The sequence below is a fragment of the Eleutherodactylus coqui genome, chromosome 5 (genome assembly GCF_035609145.1).
Source record: "Eleutherodactylus coqui strain aEleCoq1 chromosome 5, aEleCoq1.hap1, whole genome shotgun sequence".
In the NCBI taxonomy this organism is placed as follows: Eukaryota; Metazoa; Chordata; class Amphibia; order Anura; family Eleutherodactylidae; genus Eleutherodactylus; species Eleutherodactylus coqui.
In genome coordinates, this window is record NC_089841.1 from 82,441,270 (window position 1) to 82,457,338 (window position 16,069).

At 46.8% G+C, this 16,069-nt stretch overlaps 1 protein-coding gene across 2 annotated transcripts in view; it reads left to right on the top strand.

Annotated features, from left to right (window-relative positions):
• The first annotated feature begins 3,420 nt into the window (after nt 1–3,420).
• The window catches only part of NDUFAF2 (NADH:ubiquinone oxidoreductase complex assembly factor 2), an 89,747-nt gene continuing 77,098 nt past the window's right edge, over nt 3,421–16,069 (top strand). The window contains exon 1 of one of the 2 annotated variants that reach the window (XM_066602778.1): nt 3,421–3,594. In XM_066602778.1, the coding sequence (XP_066458875.1) occupies nt 3,480–3,594 (115 nt within the window). In that variant the 5' untranslated portion in view covers nt 3,421–3,479. The remainder of the gene's footprint in view (nt 3,595–16,069) is intronic. The other variant, XM_066602777.1, reaches the window with a different exon arrangement.

Here is a 16,069-nt window from a genome sequence, read left to right on the forward strand (position 1 = left end):
CCCATAATGGTCCTAGTAGAAATAGTGCCCCACCCATAGTTGTTCCTGTAGTAATAGTGACCCCTATAATGCCTCAGTAGTAATAGTGATCCCCATAGTGGCCCCAGAAGTAACAGTATCCATATAGTGGCCCAAGTAGTAACAGTGTCCCCCATAATCGCTCCAGTAGTGTCCCTTGTAGAGAACCTCCAGACTGGCAACAAGACAAGCATTTCACCCACTCCATATCCGCTGCTATAGTTCTCCGTGGGCTGCTCCTGCTGTGATCAGTGTGACACCTGCAGCTAGCAGTTCTTTTTTAAACTGACATTAATAAATAATTAATGGCTGGGTGGAAACCCTAGCTCCGTGAGCTCTGCCCCTTTGGACTGCCAAATAATAGAGGTAACCCATGGGGAGCATTAAACTAATAAGTTAAGAGATATCACAAAAATGTAAGAAAGTATGCAAAAGTACACCTCATTTATGGTATACGTTTTCATTCTAAAATAAGTGTCTGCGAAAGGATTTGCACAGAGAGCACTGGCCCTTTAATAAATAATGCAGGAGAAATCATAGAAGATGATGGGGGAAGGCAAATTTATTAAATAGTTTTCTTCAAGTATATTCAGAAAGAAATGTCACAAGAGATGCAGGGGAATAAAATTAACCCCCCACTAAATCGCCGGGCGGTTAAGGGGCGACCGAGTAGCTATGTATAAATACATGTGGGGACAATACAAGGATTTCTTCCATGATCTGTTTATACCCAGGACTGCAACTGTAACAAGGGCATCCACTACATCAAGAAGAAAGTAGGTTTCATCACCAACACAGAAGAGGTTCTTTACTGTCAGAGCAGTGAGACTGTGGAACTCTCTGCCTGAGGATGTGGTGATGGCAAAATCCATAGAGGAGTTTAAGAGGGGACTAGATGTCTTTCTAGAGCGGAAGGATATTACAGGATATAGACATTAGGTGACCAGCAGGGTTGTTGATCCGGGTATAGTAGTCAGGTAGGAACTCAAACGTTGATCCGGGGATTAGTCTGACTGCCATTATGGAGTCGGGAAGGAATTTTAAATTGGCTTCTGTCTCATTTGTGTTTTTTTTTTTTTTGCTTTCCTCTGGATCAACAATGGGGAGTGGAAACAGGCTGAACTGATGGACATTGTCTATATTCAGCCTTGTATACTATGTTACTATGAATGTACAGCATGTATACTGAACATCTGTTTATGCATTTCCTATATAACTGTATATACCGTATATACCGGCGTATAAGGCGACGGGGCGTATAAGACGACCCCCCAACTGTCACCTTATACGCCGGTATACAGTGGAGAAAAAAAAAAAATTCATTACTCACCTCCCACGGCGTTCTGTCGCGCTCCGGCAGGATGTCGCTCGCTCCGGCAGGCTGTCGCTCGCTCCTCATCCCCGTGGCTTCAGCCAATCACACTATTCAATGACATCATTGAATGGGTGTGATTGCTAACACGTGCGCCTTCAGCCAATCACAGCCATTCAATGCTGTCATGGCTGCTGGCGTGTGTATTAGCTTTCTGGAAGCGGGGATTTCAAGCCCCGCATTCAGAAAGCTATGCTGCGCCGGGGATGAGGAGCGAGCGACAGCCTGCCGGAGCGAGCGACATCCTGCCGGAGCGCGACAGAACGCCGTGGGAGGTGAGTAATGAATTTTTTTTTTTTACACTTTTTTTTTTTTGTATTACCGGCGCATAAGACGACCCCCGACTGCAGAGCAGATTTTTCGGGGTTCAAAAGTCGTCTTATACGCCGGTATATACGGTATATGAAAAAGTAAGAGAGTGTTCGTATTTTTTTTTTTGCATTTGTTAAACATCCTTTTTAGGGCGCATTCAGATGACCGTATATCGGCTGGGTTTTCGCGCCCAGCCGATATACGGTGTCTCTCTCTGCCGGGGAAGGAGGCTGGAAGAGCCGGGAGCAGTGCTCTGAGCTCCCGCCCCCTCCCCACCCCCTGCACTATTTTCAATGAGGAGAGGTGGGACGGGGGTGGAGCTAATTCCCGAAACTTAGCCCCGCCCCGTTCCACCTCCTCTCATTGCAAATAGTGCAGAGGGGCGGAGAGGGGGTGGAGAGGAGGCAGAGAGGGGGCGTGAGCTCAGAGCACTGCTCCCGGCTCTTCCAACCTCCTCCCCCTACAGAGAGAGACGCCGTATATCGGCTGGGCGTGAAAACCCAGCCGATATACAGTTGTCTGAATGCACCCTCATGCTGTAAATATATTTGGTATCGCTACACCTATAAAAGTCTGAGCTATGAAAAAAATGCATTATCTCAAACAGTAGACGCTGTTGGAAAAAAATATGCAACGCCAGGATTGCGCTTTATTGGTCACTCTGTGTCTAAGAAAAAAGTGGCATAAAAAGTGATCAAAAGATCACATGGTACCAATAGAAAGTGTAGGACGTCCCACAGAAAAACAAGCCGCCACACAGCTGCGGCATGCAAAAGATGAACGAGTTAGGCCTCATGTCCACCGGCAAAATTGAATTGTGGAATCTGCACGGGTCATTCGCAGTTCAACATGCCCATTAGGCATCTGCAGGTAATTAAATACCCGTGGCTGTCATTTATTCCCGGCGTATGGATCGTACGCATGGGAAAACACCCACAGTTTCCCGCATGGACAGCTTCCATTGAAGTCACGCCATGCAAAGGAAAAAGATCCGGCCGCGACAGAGAAGACCCGCACAGCACTCGGACAGGTGAGTGTCTTTTTAGGCCTCATGGTTGCGGGCACGGGTGGAAACCGCTGTGGTATTCCACACTTGGAGACCGTGCGTGCCCGTGGATATAAGGGCCCTATGGTGGTCAAAAGATGGCGACAGGAAATATATATATTTTAAAGATGTTTTATTTTTTTTAAGTAGTTCTGCAAAAAAAAATATATATGAATTTGGTAATTCATGTAGTAATTGTACTGACGCAGGGACTGACATTATTGTGCTGCAGTATCTATGACATTAAACAATCGTGACATTAAATCGTAGCATTAAAAAATAATACTCATCCCGCAAAGTAACAGCTATGTTAATGAAAAAAATAAAAACATAACTAATAAAAAAAAGGCAGTGTCCTCAAGGGGTTAATACGGTGAAAAATGTGACAATAATGATAATAATAGCAGCAGCCGCACAGTTTAGGGTGCATTAAAAGATGTGAGTCGGGAAGAAGCCTGTCACCGCACATCCTCACTATCATCTTAGCAAATGCCCAGCGCTTCTAGAAAATGGCGGCGGCTGTTGCGGTAGGAGACTGCTGGTTGTTAGTACAGTTTGCTCTCTAGTGTCTGGGGGTAGAGGGGGCGGAGCCGCGGTTGGCTAGGACAAAGAGGAAGCGGTGCTGTGATTGGGTATTATTAGAGGAGGCGGGGTTATTCCGGTTACGCGAGCCAATCCGGTGGCGCGGAGCTGTGTTGCTAGTGCCGCCGTGTGTCTTACTCCGCGCAAAGCATGGACAGGCTGCGCGCCTTGCTGCAGAGGACACTGGGGACAGTGAGGCAGCACATGGGCACTGACCAGTTCGGGAATAAGTACTATTACCTCCCCGAGCAGAGAACATGGACAGGTAATGAGCGGCCAGGTCACGTGAGCACTGTGTGCTGCTGTTACTCCTAGCAACCAGTGTGTACTAGTAGTGAGCATGGAGGCTGGTTGCTCTGGAAAACATACTATTACATATTTATGTACGTGCTACAACTCTGAAAATAAGACATGCATGGTATTTTGCACACGAGGTCCTATTGAAATACATGGAGGATTAGTGCTGCGTACTTGGCGCAGATTTAAAACGGCAGCCGTCCAAAATCGCCCATGGAAGTCTGGGAGCGTAATAAGAAACGCAGTAAACACGGATGTTGCGTGCGTGTGTCCTGCGTTTTTTTCACATGTTGCCAGGACACTGTGAAAACCGCGTGACATCAGTTGGGCCTTCCTGCTTTTTTTTTTTGCTTCTCCGCCCTAAAAAAAAAAAGACGTACGCAATAAAAACGCGCGCAATACGTGCGGACACACATGCAGTAAAATCAGTCAGTCTTTCATAGACCGAAATTGCATACGCCCATGTGAACGCTAAGGCCTTGTCACACAGACGTATTTGAGCACGCAATACGCAGAAAGCAGATCCCATATTATGAACGCCTGGATCTAGCCGGGATATACCTGTCCTTAGAATAGAGCCAGATTAATCCTCCCGGAAGCCTCTTTCTGCTGCTCACAAGTGTTTTCCCCAAAATAAGAACTACTCCTAAAATAAGCCCTACCCAAAAATAAGCCCTAGCTGCACTACAGAAAAAGGTAATATTTTACCTAGCAAGCGCCGTCCGGGTCCCTCCCGCTTGTCTCCAGAGCTCCGGCGGTCTTGGTTCAATGCGATGGCTGTGATTGGTTCTTCGCACACTGCATTGATTGGCAGCCAATCAGAGCCATCGCTTGCTGGAAGCAGGCTTTACGATCCCCATCACCAGCAAGCAATCTTCTGTTGGTGGCTGAGGACTGAAGCAAGAGTGCCGGAAACGAGCAGGAGGGACCCAGACGGCGCCTGCTAGGTAAGTATGATAAGACCTCACCTGAAAATGAGACCCTGTGCCTTAGGTAGGGTCTTATTTTCAGGAAAACACAGTAGAAGACCCTCCACGGTTTTATTGAATGATGGTCCTATATTGATGTAAGTTCTGTTCAGTAGAACTGGATTGAGGGCTTACTCTAGCCAAACCCAGTTATTGGTCTCAGGGTGCAGATGAGGTACAAGGCGTAATGGGGGATTTACCATATTTACCAATCCCGTCACACATGAGCAAGCCGCTGCAGTGCCCCCACCGCCATTCTTCGCGAACTCCACTGTAACTAGATGAATCCCTCTCTGTGGACCACAAGTCACTTTGTCTATTCGTTCCATGGGCTAATGTGGCTTGCAGTCCGCTGGAGGATCCGGCTAGTCACAGTGTAGTCACGTGTGACGCCAGCGGACAAGACTGATGCGGTGCACTTTTCTTTGTAAAACCTGCCCCCCTACATTTTCCGAGTATCAGCAGCAGATGCAGCAAAGCTTACCCCCTGGAGAGCTGGAACACTTCATGTATGGTGCCTCTATGTGCTCACCTCCATGGTAGAATACATGCGTGTAACATCTCATGTAAAACTGGTACTTAGTTTCAGGACTGTTACTATAGATGACCTGTCCTTAGGATAAATCCTCAATAGTTGATTAGTGGGGTTCTGTCGCTCAAGATCCCTGCCATTCAGCTGATGGGTGAGGCCACATCCTTCAATCACATGGCCTTCCGAGGTTGGTAAAATAAACACTCAGCTTGCTGGGGGGTAATAAATAAATTACCTGAAAGCCCTGCGGAATAAGTTGGCACTATACAAATAACAAGATTTTTTTTTCTTTAATTCAAGTGGATGGGTTTGAGTTGCAATACCAGGAACAGCCTCTGTACAATGTATGGCGCTGTGCCTGGTATAGATTGAAGTAACAGCGGTGCTCACCCAAGCATCAATGTCACTTCAGTCAGATGAATGGTGGCCCCCCCACTAATTAACTATTGATGACCAATTATTAGCGGGTCATTAGTAGTTTACTTCCGGAAAACACCTTTAGGTATTCTTCAGCGGGAAGCCTGCCTCCAGACCTGTACCATTTGGTGCGGGTCTTATCACGTATTTTGGTACGGAATTGCCTCCATGCCAGCTCGGAAAGGGTGATAAAGTTGGCATACTGTAGAATTCAATTCCGCACTGCATGTCAGTTTCCGCCCGGGTTTTGTGAAGGTTATATCTGCAGATTGTGTGAAAAAAAAAAAGTCTAAATCTCATCTACTTTGCTGCGACTGTAAAATCTGCGGCAAATTTTCCCCGTCTGGAACCCCCCGAATATGCAGCAGATAAAGGAAAATACGTTTAAATCTAATATCCTGTGGTGTCCTCCTTTCTGTGGGAAACAGAACAGTACACATAACTGGACACACGAGGGCGCTGTTGTCTAAAAACTGACAGGCAAGCATTCATATGACTCTGCGTTCTGGTGGAAGGGCTTCGGCTGCTGCCCATACTATATTAGTCCGTTCTGGCTTCCTGCATATTACATGATGTGTTCCCGTTCACATATAATACAAGCTTGGGTACATGGTGAGATGACCCCCGACACCTGGCAGAGGTCAGGAGGTGCTGTCATCAGTCTCCAGTAGTGCAGCCTCAGGCTTGTGGCCTGGAACATCATCATAATGGGACAGCAGGAGCCAGGTGGAGGATGGTGGTGTGTGCTTGTACCAGAACTACCTTGTATCATCTATCCATCTTATCTAATATATACACACACATTGTAACATCCCGGCCTTAGAGGGAGTGCAATGAAACTTTCTATGTGAGATTGTAACCTTCATATAAGTGATTACAATATCCTTTGTAGGGAGGCTCTACTACCCTGTTGTACAACCTCTACCTTGGATACAAGATGTGATACAGGTGGGCATGGAGGCTCTAGTACCCTGTTGTACTGCCTCTAGCTTGGATACAAGATGGGATACAGGCAGGCATGGAGGCTCTAGTACCCTGTTGTACCGCCTCTAGCTTGGATACAAGATGTGATACGGGTGGGCATGGAGGCTCTAGTACCCTGTTGTACCGCCTCTAGCTTGGATACAAGATGTGATACGGGTGGGCATGGAGGCTCTAGTACCTTATTGTACCCCCCCACTAGCTTGGATACAAGATGTGATACAGGCAGGCATGGAGGCTCTAGTACCCTGTTGTACCGCCTCTAGCTTGGATACAAGATGTGAAAAGGGGCGGGCATGGAGGCTCTAGTACCCTGTTGTACCACCTCTAGCTTGGATACAAGATGTGAAAAGGGGCGGGCATGGAGGCTCTAGTACCCTGTTGTACCATCTCTCGCTTGGGTACAGGATGTGATACAGGCAGGCATTGAGGCTCTAGTACCCTGTTGTACCGCCTCTAGCTTGGATACAAGATGTGATATGGGCGGACCTGGCATCTCTAGTACCCTGTGGTACCACCTCTAGTTTGGATACAAGATGTGATACAGGCAGGCATCGAGGCTCTAGTACCCTGATATACCGCCTCTAGCTTGGATACAAGATGTGATACGGGTGGGCTATTACCCTGTTATACCGCCTCTAGCTTGGATACAATATGTAATACAGGTGGGCATAGAGACTCTAGTACCCTGTTGTACCACCTGTAGCTTGGATACCAGATGTGATACGGCCAGGCATGAAGGTTCTAGTACCCTGTTATACCGCCTCTACCTTGGATAGAAGATGTGATACAGGTGGGCATAGAGGCTCTAGTACCCTGTTGTACTGCCTCTAGCTTGGATACAAGATGTGATATGGGCGAGCATAGAGGCTCTAGTACCCTGTTGTACTGCCTCTAGCTTGGATACAAGATGTGATACTGGCAAGCATGGAGGCTCTAATACCGTGTTTTACCATCTCTAGCTTGGATACAAGATGTAATACAGATAGGCATGGAGGCTCTAGTACCCTGATATACCGCCTCTAGCTTGGATACAAGATGTGATACGGGTGGGCATGGAGGCTCTAGTACCATGTTGTACCGCCTCTATCTTGGATACAAGATGTGATATGGGTGGGCATGGAGGCTCTAGTACCCTGTTGTACCACCTCTAGCTTGGATACAAGATGTGATACAGGCGGGCATGGAGGCTCTAGTACCCTGTTGTATCACCTCTAGCTTGGATACAAGATGTGATGCAGATAGTCATGGAGGCTCTGGTACCTTGTTGTACTCCCACTAGCTTGGATACAAGATTTGATACGGGCAGGCATGGAGGCTCTAGTACCCTGTTGTATCGCCTCTATCTTGGATACAAGATGTGATATGGGTGGGCATGGAGGCTCTAGTACCCTGTTGTACCACCTCTAGCTTGGATACAAGATGTGATACAGGCAGGCATGTAGGCTCTAGTACCCTGTTATACCGCCTCTAGCTTGGATACAAGATGTGATATGGGCGGACATGGTGTCTCCAGTACCCTGTGGTACCACCTCTAGTTTGGATACAAGATGTGATACAGGCAGGCATCGAGGCTCTAGTACCCTGTTGTACCACCTCTAGCTTGGATACCAGATATGAAACGGGCAGGCATGAAGGTTCTAGTACCCAGTTATACCGCCTCTAGCTTGGATACAAGATGTGATACGGGCGGGCATGGAGGCTGTAGTACCCTGTTGTACCACCTCTAGCTTGGATACAAGATGTGATATGGGTGGGCATGGAGGCTCTAGTACCTTGATGTATCGCCTCTAGCTTGGATACAAGATGTGATACAGGCAGTCATGGAGGCTCCAATAGCCTGTGGTACCGCCTCTAGCTTTGATACAAGATGTGATACAGGTAGGCATGGAGGCTCTAGTACCCTGATATACCGCCTCTAGCTTGGATACAATATGGAATACAGGTGGGCATAGAGGCTCTAGTACCCTGTTGTACCACCTCTAGCTTGGATACCAGATGTCATACGGGCAGGCATGGAGGCTCTAGTACCCTGTTGTACCGCCTCTAGCTTGGATAGAAGATGCGATACTGGCGGGCATGGTGGCTCTAGTACCCTGTTGTACCACCTCCAGCTTGGATACAAGATGTGATACAGGTGGGCATGGAGGCTTTAGTACCCTGTTGTACCGCCTCTAGCTTGGATACAAGATGTGATACTGGCGGGCATGGAGACTCTAGTACCCTGTTGTACCACCTCTAGCTTGGATACAAGAAGTGATACGGGTGGGCATGGAGACTCTAGTACCCTGTTGTACCAGCTCTAGCTTGGATGAAAGGTGTTATACGGGCGGGAATACAGGCAGCAGGGGACGGTATGCCGCTCCGCAGCAAAGGCAGGATGGAGGCGCTCTCCCTGAGGTCTCCAAACATGAACACGGCCGTCGCCGGCTGTGAGGAATCAGGCAAATACGAAAGGCACTACAGACTGCATTCTCTTGTGGCATTTGTACTTCCTTTTGGTGTGTGTTTTTTGGTCCATGGCAACTTTTTTTTCTTCTCAAAACGCACCAGGTTTGGCATTCTTGGTTTGTCCACAAAAAAAAAAAACTTTTTACAAACCAGAATAAATTGTCACAAAATGGCCATGGGCTTTTCTGGTTAAATTCCGTACCGACGGAGCAGATTTTGACTTGTGGAAATGCTGCAGATTTTGCCGTGGAATTTTCCGCTATGTGTAAATCTACCCGAAGAATCCCTTTAAATGCATTGTATTGTAACGACAACCCCTTTTAGGCCGGATTCACACAGGCATATTTGCTCATGAATTTATTAAAAACGTGACATACCCTATTTTTGTGCACTACAGCTCCCCACAAGAGTCTATGGCGGTGCACACATATGTACATGCGGGTATGCGCAAAACACTGCACATACCCGCAAACACTGCCACCTAATTTGGCTTAATAGCCATTTAAATCAGGTTAGGGGTGATGCCTCTGCCCATGTCAACAAGTGGGCAAGCACGCAAAAAGCACTTCTTCACAGCGCAAATACACGAGCGTTTTGGCACTTATGCTTGTCTGAAGCCGCCCTCAGACGGTAATAGTACTAGAACTGGCTGGCTGTTCTTATAGCCCCTTTGTGCTAAGGAATGAAGAGTTGTGTTATACCTGGATACAACTTCCCTGATTGTCCATTCTTGACATCCTCTTCGGACTCCTTTCATTGGGGAGTTAACATCTGCACTGTGGATTCTACAGGATCCCCTTTTGCTGGATATTTTTCCTTGCGCACACTATTCTCTGTATACACGCTGCACGAGAAAACCGCAGAAGGTACGCTGAGCGTGAAATCCTGGCCCCTGCCAGCCGAACATTCATGACCCGGCCTCGTTGGAAGTCACTCAGGTTGCTTGATGTTACCCTTCTAATGTGAATTCGCACTCCAAACGTGAAAGGGCAAGTGTCTCTAATAAAGAGGCCATTCAGTGGCTAGTTGTTCTGCGCCGCATGTGTTCTTGTGATGATTTCCACCCTCTTCCTCATATAATCTCCTGCTGTGGCCGGGGGTCACTATGCAGTCAGTCTATAAATCCTCTCTCAGTGAGGTGCAATAAGGGTTCAGCTCCCTAAAGTTCGTGCATGGCTTGTACCCAACTGTGGCTTGTACCCAACCTATAAATGCCTTCAAACGCCAATCTCCCATCTGAAAGCCCTCACAGGTGTCAGCGGCATTTTGGTGCGGTCTTTAACTAGCAGCCTGGAGCGCAGCCGTCCTGTTCCTGCCAAGCTGACAGTGACATTGGACAGCTGTCAGTACTGCCATCAGCCGCTGATTGACTGCAGTCATTAGTGGATTACACGGCCTCTTTGTGCTAAGTATCCAAGCTCCGTTCATGGGCATTGTGCCTTCCTAGGAATACTCTTGTGTACCCGGACGGCTAATATGATGGCATTGGCACCAACGGCTACAGATGAAGGCTAACACAAATGACTGATTTTCAATGCTTTTCTAGTGGTGATATCCGGGGGCAGCGCTCAGACCCTGAGACTCCGACCATACAAGCCTCCCGGAAGCTCCCATTTGGTTGCCACTGGCATAGACTGAGGGGCCGCTGTAGGCGGCACAATACAAGCCTGTGATGTAAAGGAGAAATGTGGTCACTGGCGATACAATTGTAGCGATGTAGGGCTCCAAATGCAAAGCAATAACCAGTAACTCCTTTCACTACAGTTTTTTTCTTTTTCCCCCTTATTTCTGTTTCCCCATCTCCGCTTTCAAAAAAATCGTTATTTTTTTTCCCCCCATCGGCATAGCTGCAGGACAAGTCGTATTATTCATCGGTACCATTTAATGCAGCATATAATAACTTTTTAAAAAAGTTTTCTAATATGAGGCTGCCTTCACACGGGCTAGAAAGTTGCGCAATTTTTGAGCGACGTGAGAAAACGCAGAATTATTATGAAACCCATCATTTTCAATGACTTCATTCCCATGTGCGATGTTGTGAGTTTTGTAAATCGCTGCATGCCCTATTTTTCTGTGTCTTACTTTTTTTTTCGCCCATGTTTCCCTATGGAGCTTCCGATTTATCGCAACGCATGAACTTGCGATGTATGTGCGATACGTTGTTAATATTAGCAACAATATTAGCTTCAAACATCGCATAAGCAAATGAGCAAAAGTTTCCCAGAGTTTCTCGCGGTGATATCCCGCTCTCCTGTGTCAAGTAAACTTAGGCTGCCTGTCCATGGGTGTTTTTCCATTGCGTTATCCATGGCGATAATCCGGCCGCGAGGAACGCAGTGAACGCTTTCAATCACTGATAGCTCCGCCCACTAACGCTATGGAAAGCGCAGCCTCACTGTTCACGAGCGGAGAATCATAGCGATTCTGCGCTCGCGGGATTCAAATCGCAGCATGTTGCAAATTGCTGCCCTTCTCTGCAGTGAGCCCATCTGTCAGCTAGGCTTAGTGCGAAGAACCGTCAGCTGTCTCCTGCTCTCTGACGGCAGCGGATACCGCTACGCTCGTGGACAGGCAGCCTTAAGGCTAGGGTCACACAGGGTGGATTTGTTGCGGTTTTGCTGCGGGTTTTCCGTTGCGGTTTTGACGCAGAAGAACTGCTTCTGCGGCAAAACCGCTTCAAAGGTTAATTTGGGCTTGCGGATTTTGCGGCGGATTTTCGTGCAGAAAAATCCGCAAGCGTTTTTTTCCGCAGCGCTTTTTAACTTTTGTCGCGTATTTGGTGCGGTTTTGGCTGCGTCCATAGAGGTCTATGGACAAAAAAGCGCTGCGGAAACGACCAAAGAATGAACTTGCTGCATCTTTTAAAACCGCGACGCAGTTGCATTTCCGCACTGCGGCTGTGCGGAAAAAATCCGTCCTGTGAGAACAGCTTTTTGGCTAATCTCATTTGTGCTGCGTTGCACTGCGAACGCAGCGGTTTTGCCGCAGTGCGGATATGCAACGGCAATCCGCGGCAAAACCGCGGCAAATCCGCCCTGTGTGACCCCAGCCTTAAATTGACAGGTGATCTCTGTTCTGTGGGTCAGTACGAGTACAGCGATACCAAATTGATAATAGTTATTTTTTTATGTAGTACTACTAAAACCAAACACTTCTATGTCACTATATTTTGACTCCCATAACTTTATTTTCCCGTCAGTGGGGCTGTGTGACGGCTCTTGCTGTTTTTTTTTTGCGAGGTGACCTTTTGTTTCCAATGACATCATTTCGTGGGAATCTTACAGCTGAATGGCTCAGTCTTCGGACGGAACCGCTCCATGCTGGCTGGACCCCGTTGACTGTTATGGGGTCCGCTCGCTTTCCACTCAGCTGCGCTGCATGTAGCGGTTTTTCTTCCGGTATTTTGAGCCGGAGGTTCCAACACAGATGTGAAACCGGCCTTAGGGGACTTGAACTTTTGGATCGTTTGATCACTTATACAATATATTGCAATGCCATATCAGTGATTGACAGCGATTTCTGTATACACACTCATACACAGAGACTGTCAATCACTGATAGCTCCGCCCACTGGACCACTTGGCTTAAAATGTGCTGAGATGAATAAAATAGAAGTTCTACTGAATCTTTCCCCATAAACTATATATCAGTCTGCTCGGCTCCTCCTGCTCTACAGCATATTGCCTGCTGTTTGGACACCATGTCTGAGCCAACAGGATCCCTTTAATAGCAGTGATCAGAGTCCTCAGGTTGTGGCTGTGGTGGGAGGGCTTCGGTACCCACTGTGTATGGAGCTAGCTCTTACACAGGAGCGATCTTTACTCAGTGAATGGAGGCGGAGCAAGGACTGGTAACACCTAGTTGTCAGTGTATTAATGAACAGAGGACAGCACAACAGATTTAGGAAAAGATGTTCCAGAATAGTCATATTATAGGTAATAGAATTACTTACTAAAACCAGTATGTTGGGAGAGCAGACAGGTCCTTTTAGCTCACAAGATGCCGGACTATTTATACAGAAGCAGTCCGTTACCGTGCTGATATTTGCCATTTTATTGCCAATTGCTTTCTTCTCCACCATCACTTATAAGTCTTGTTTAGCTCTGTTACATTGTGTATACATGGCTGGTCAGGGGTGGTACCAGCACGATGTAGGCGATCACCATCCTTAGGTCTGCTTGGCCAGGTGATCTTTCTCTGTGCTGCAGCATTCTGTGGAACTACACGAGTCATCCTTGCTTCTCTCTGATGTTCTGAGGCGCTATTGTATTCATTATTAACTAGTTTTTGGCAGTGTATTTATGTGCTGAGCTTGGTTCTGGCGCTGCATTTATGTGCTGAGCTTGGTTCTGGCGCTGCATTTATGTGCCGAGCTTGGTTCTGGCGCTGCATTTATGTGCCGAGCTTGGTTCTGGCGCTGCGTTTATGTGCCGAGCTTGGTTCTGGCGCTGCGTTTATGTGCCGAGCTTGGTTCTGGCGCTGCGTTTATGTGCCGAGCTTGGTTCTGGCGCTGCGTTTATGTGCCGAGCTTGGTTCTGGCGCTGCGTTTATGTGCCGAGCTTGGTTCTGGCGCTGCGTTTATGTGCCGAGCTTGGTTCTGGCGCTGCGTTTATGTGCCGAGCTTGGTTCTGGCGCTGCGTTTATGTGCCGAGCTTGGTTCTGGCGCTGCGTTTATGTGCCGAGCTTGGTTCTGGCGCTGCGTTTATGTGCCGAGCTTGGTTCTGGCGCTGCGTTTATGTGCCGAGCTTGGTTCTGGCGCTGCGTTTATGTGCCGAGCTTGGTTCTGGCGCTGCGTTTATGTGCCGAGCTTGGTTCTGGCGCTGCGTTTATGTGCCGAGCTTGGTTCTGGCGCTGCGTTTATGTGCCGAGCTTGGTTCTGGCGCTGCGTTTATGTGCCGAGCTTGGTTCTGGCGCTGCGTTTATGTGCCGAGCTTGGTTCTGGCGCTGCGTTTATGTGCCGAGCTTGGTTCTGGCGCTGCGTTTATGTGCCGAGCTTGGTTCTGGCGCTGCGTTTATGTGCCGAGCTTGGTTCTGGCGCTGCGTTTGAGGGCTATATTTGCTTTGAGCTTTGTCCTGGGATTGTATCTATATACCTAGGTTGGTTTGTGCTGTATTTATATTATGAGTTTGGTTTTGGTCCTGTGTGTATGAGCTTGGCTCTAGTCCTATTTTTGTTATGAGCTTAGTTTTCTGGCTGCATTTATGTTGTGAGCTTACTTTTGGTACAGTTTGGTTTTGGTGCTCTACTTTGTTATAAGCTCGGTTCTGGTGCGGTATTTATATAGTGAGCTTAGTTTTGATACACTCCTATGAGCTTGGTTCTGGTACAATATTTACTGATCTGCTTTTTACACAGAATGCCTATCAGTGCAAAAAAAAATATATATATATATAATATATAAAATTATTTATTTTATTATTTATTTTTTTGCACTGATAGGCATTCTGTGTAGAAAACAGAAGGAGAACAGCTCAGTGAATACTGTACCAGAACCAAGCTCATAACAATAAATATATATATATATATTTTTTTCAATGAGGTCAGGGTGCCAGAAACAAATTCCACACAGAGTTCCAACTAACCGAAGGCCGACGCTATGGATATATAATTTAGTATATTGTGACTAGATGAAACCTCTCGGGATTCGGGACCAGTAAAGGCTATGGTGACGCCATTGCTCATTACAGAAGCTAGGAGAGGATGTAGTAAGTGAGCAGCTTGCTCGGTTCTGCCTGTTTCGCAGGCCGGCATTGTATACCAGGTGTTGGCACATGCTTTGTGCTGCCTGCTTAGCAATGTGAGTGCATTGCACATTAATGGCACTTTCTATCTTGTCAGTCAGAATTCTGTCACCTTTCTTAATGAGTGCCAATACCCAGCATGGCATGGGGAGTTATTATTAAATATTGAGCTCTGTTCTCTTCTGCTCTTCCTCCCCCACACTTACATTGAATCGCAATTTTCTCATATGCTAAAAGGACAAATACAAGAACTACAATGCTGCATTATTTGTAAGTGTGTATATATATTTTTAATATTAATATATTTAGGATTTCCGCTCGTGTTAGCAGCACTGAGGACTGACGGCTCCTGCATTGTTATGGTCTGTGCCTAATTGGTAGGGATAATGGTCATGCTGTTACATTGGTTGCCTTGTTTATTGGTGTATTGTATTTTCAGTCTTGCCACATTGTCTTTAGCTGAATTATTGACACCACAGCTGGGTGATATACAAATAAAAAGCTCGCCTATTTTTAACCTCATTGCCGATTTCAGGATTTTAACATTTTTTTTTTTTTGCTAAGCAAGCTAAAAAATTACCCGAACACGACTCCATCAAATATTAATGTATAGTTTAAAATAAAAAAAATAAGTGTGTGTGTATATATATATATAATATATATATTATAACAAGTGTTTTTTTCCAAATTCAATACGAAATGCCACTTTTAATCGCTTTTGCAGTCTCAGAAAATTATCCAACCCCCTGAATAGAATGCAAATGTGTGCTCTTATGAGGCAAATCAGCTATTTTCTCAAACATACTTGATGCAACAAATAGGGGCTTCATTAGTTGCATCGGGTGTGTTTGAGACTGAAGACCTTTGTGTTAAAGTCAGGACTCATAGGCTGAATCCGGCTCACCATGTCATTTTATGGGGTCTGCGAGGTGTGGATGCAGAAGAACCTCTTCTAGATGGGAGGGTCCTGAACTATGCTGGAAAAACCGTCTATCACACAGTGAACTCATTTTTCAGCGTGCTTTTGGGTACCAAAAACACGGCTGCCATATTGGTCCTACACTGCGACATTGGGTGTGTGCGGACTGAGCGTTGTGGCTGTAACTGCAGCTCCCAGAGCCTTTGGTGTGCATTTTCCCTGTCCGCTTCTCCCTCTGAGCCTATCCTGCACTATAGTGCTGCTTGCCAGAGCTCAGATTGTGAGGCAGCTTATACACCTTTGTCTGCTCCTCGCTGCTCTCTTGCAGAGGACAGTCTGTTCCAGGCTGCTGGCCCATAGCATGTGAGCCTTCTGCATGGATCAGGGAAGACTTTGTGTTATACTGCTGCTTAACCCAGTGAGTAAGGCCCAA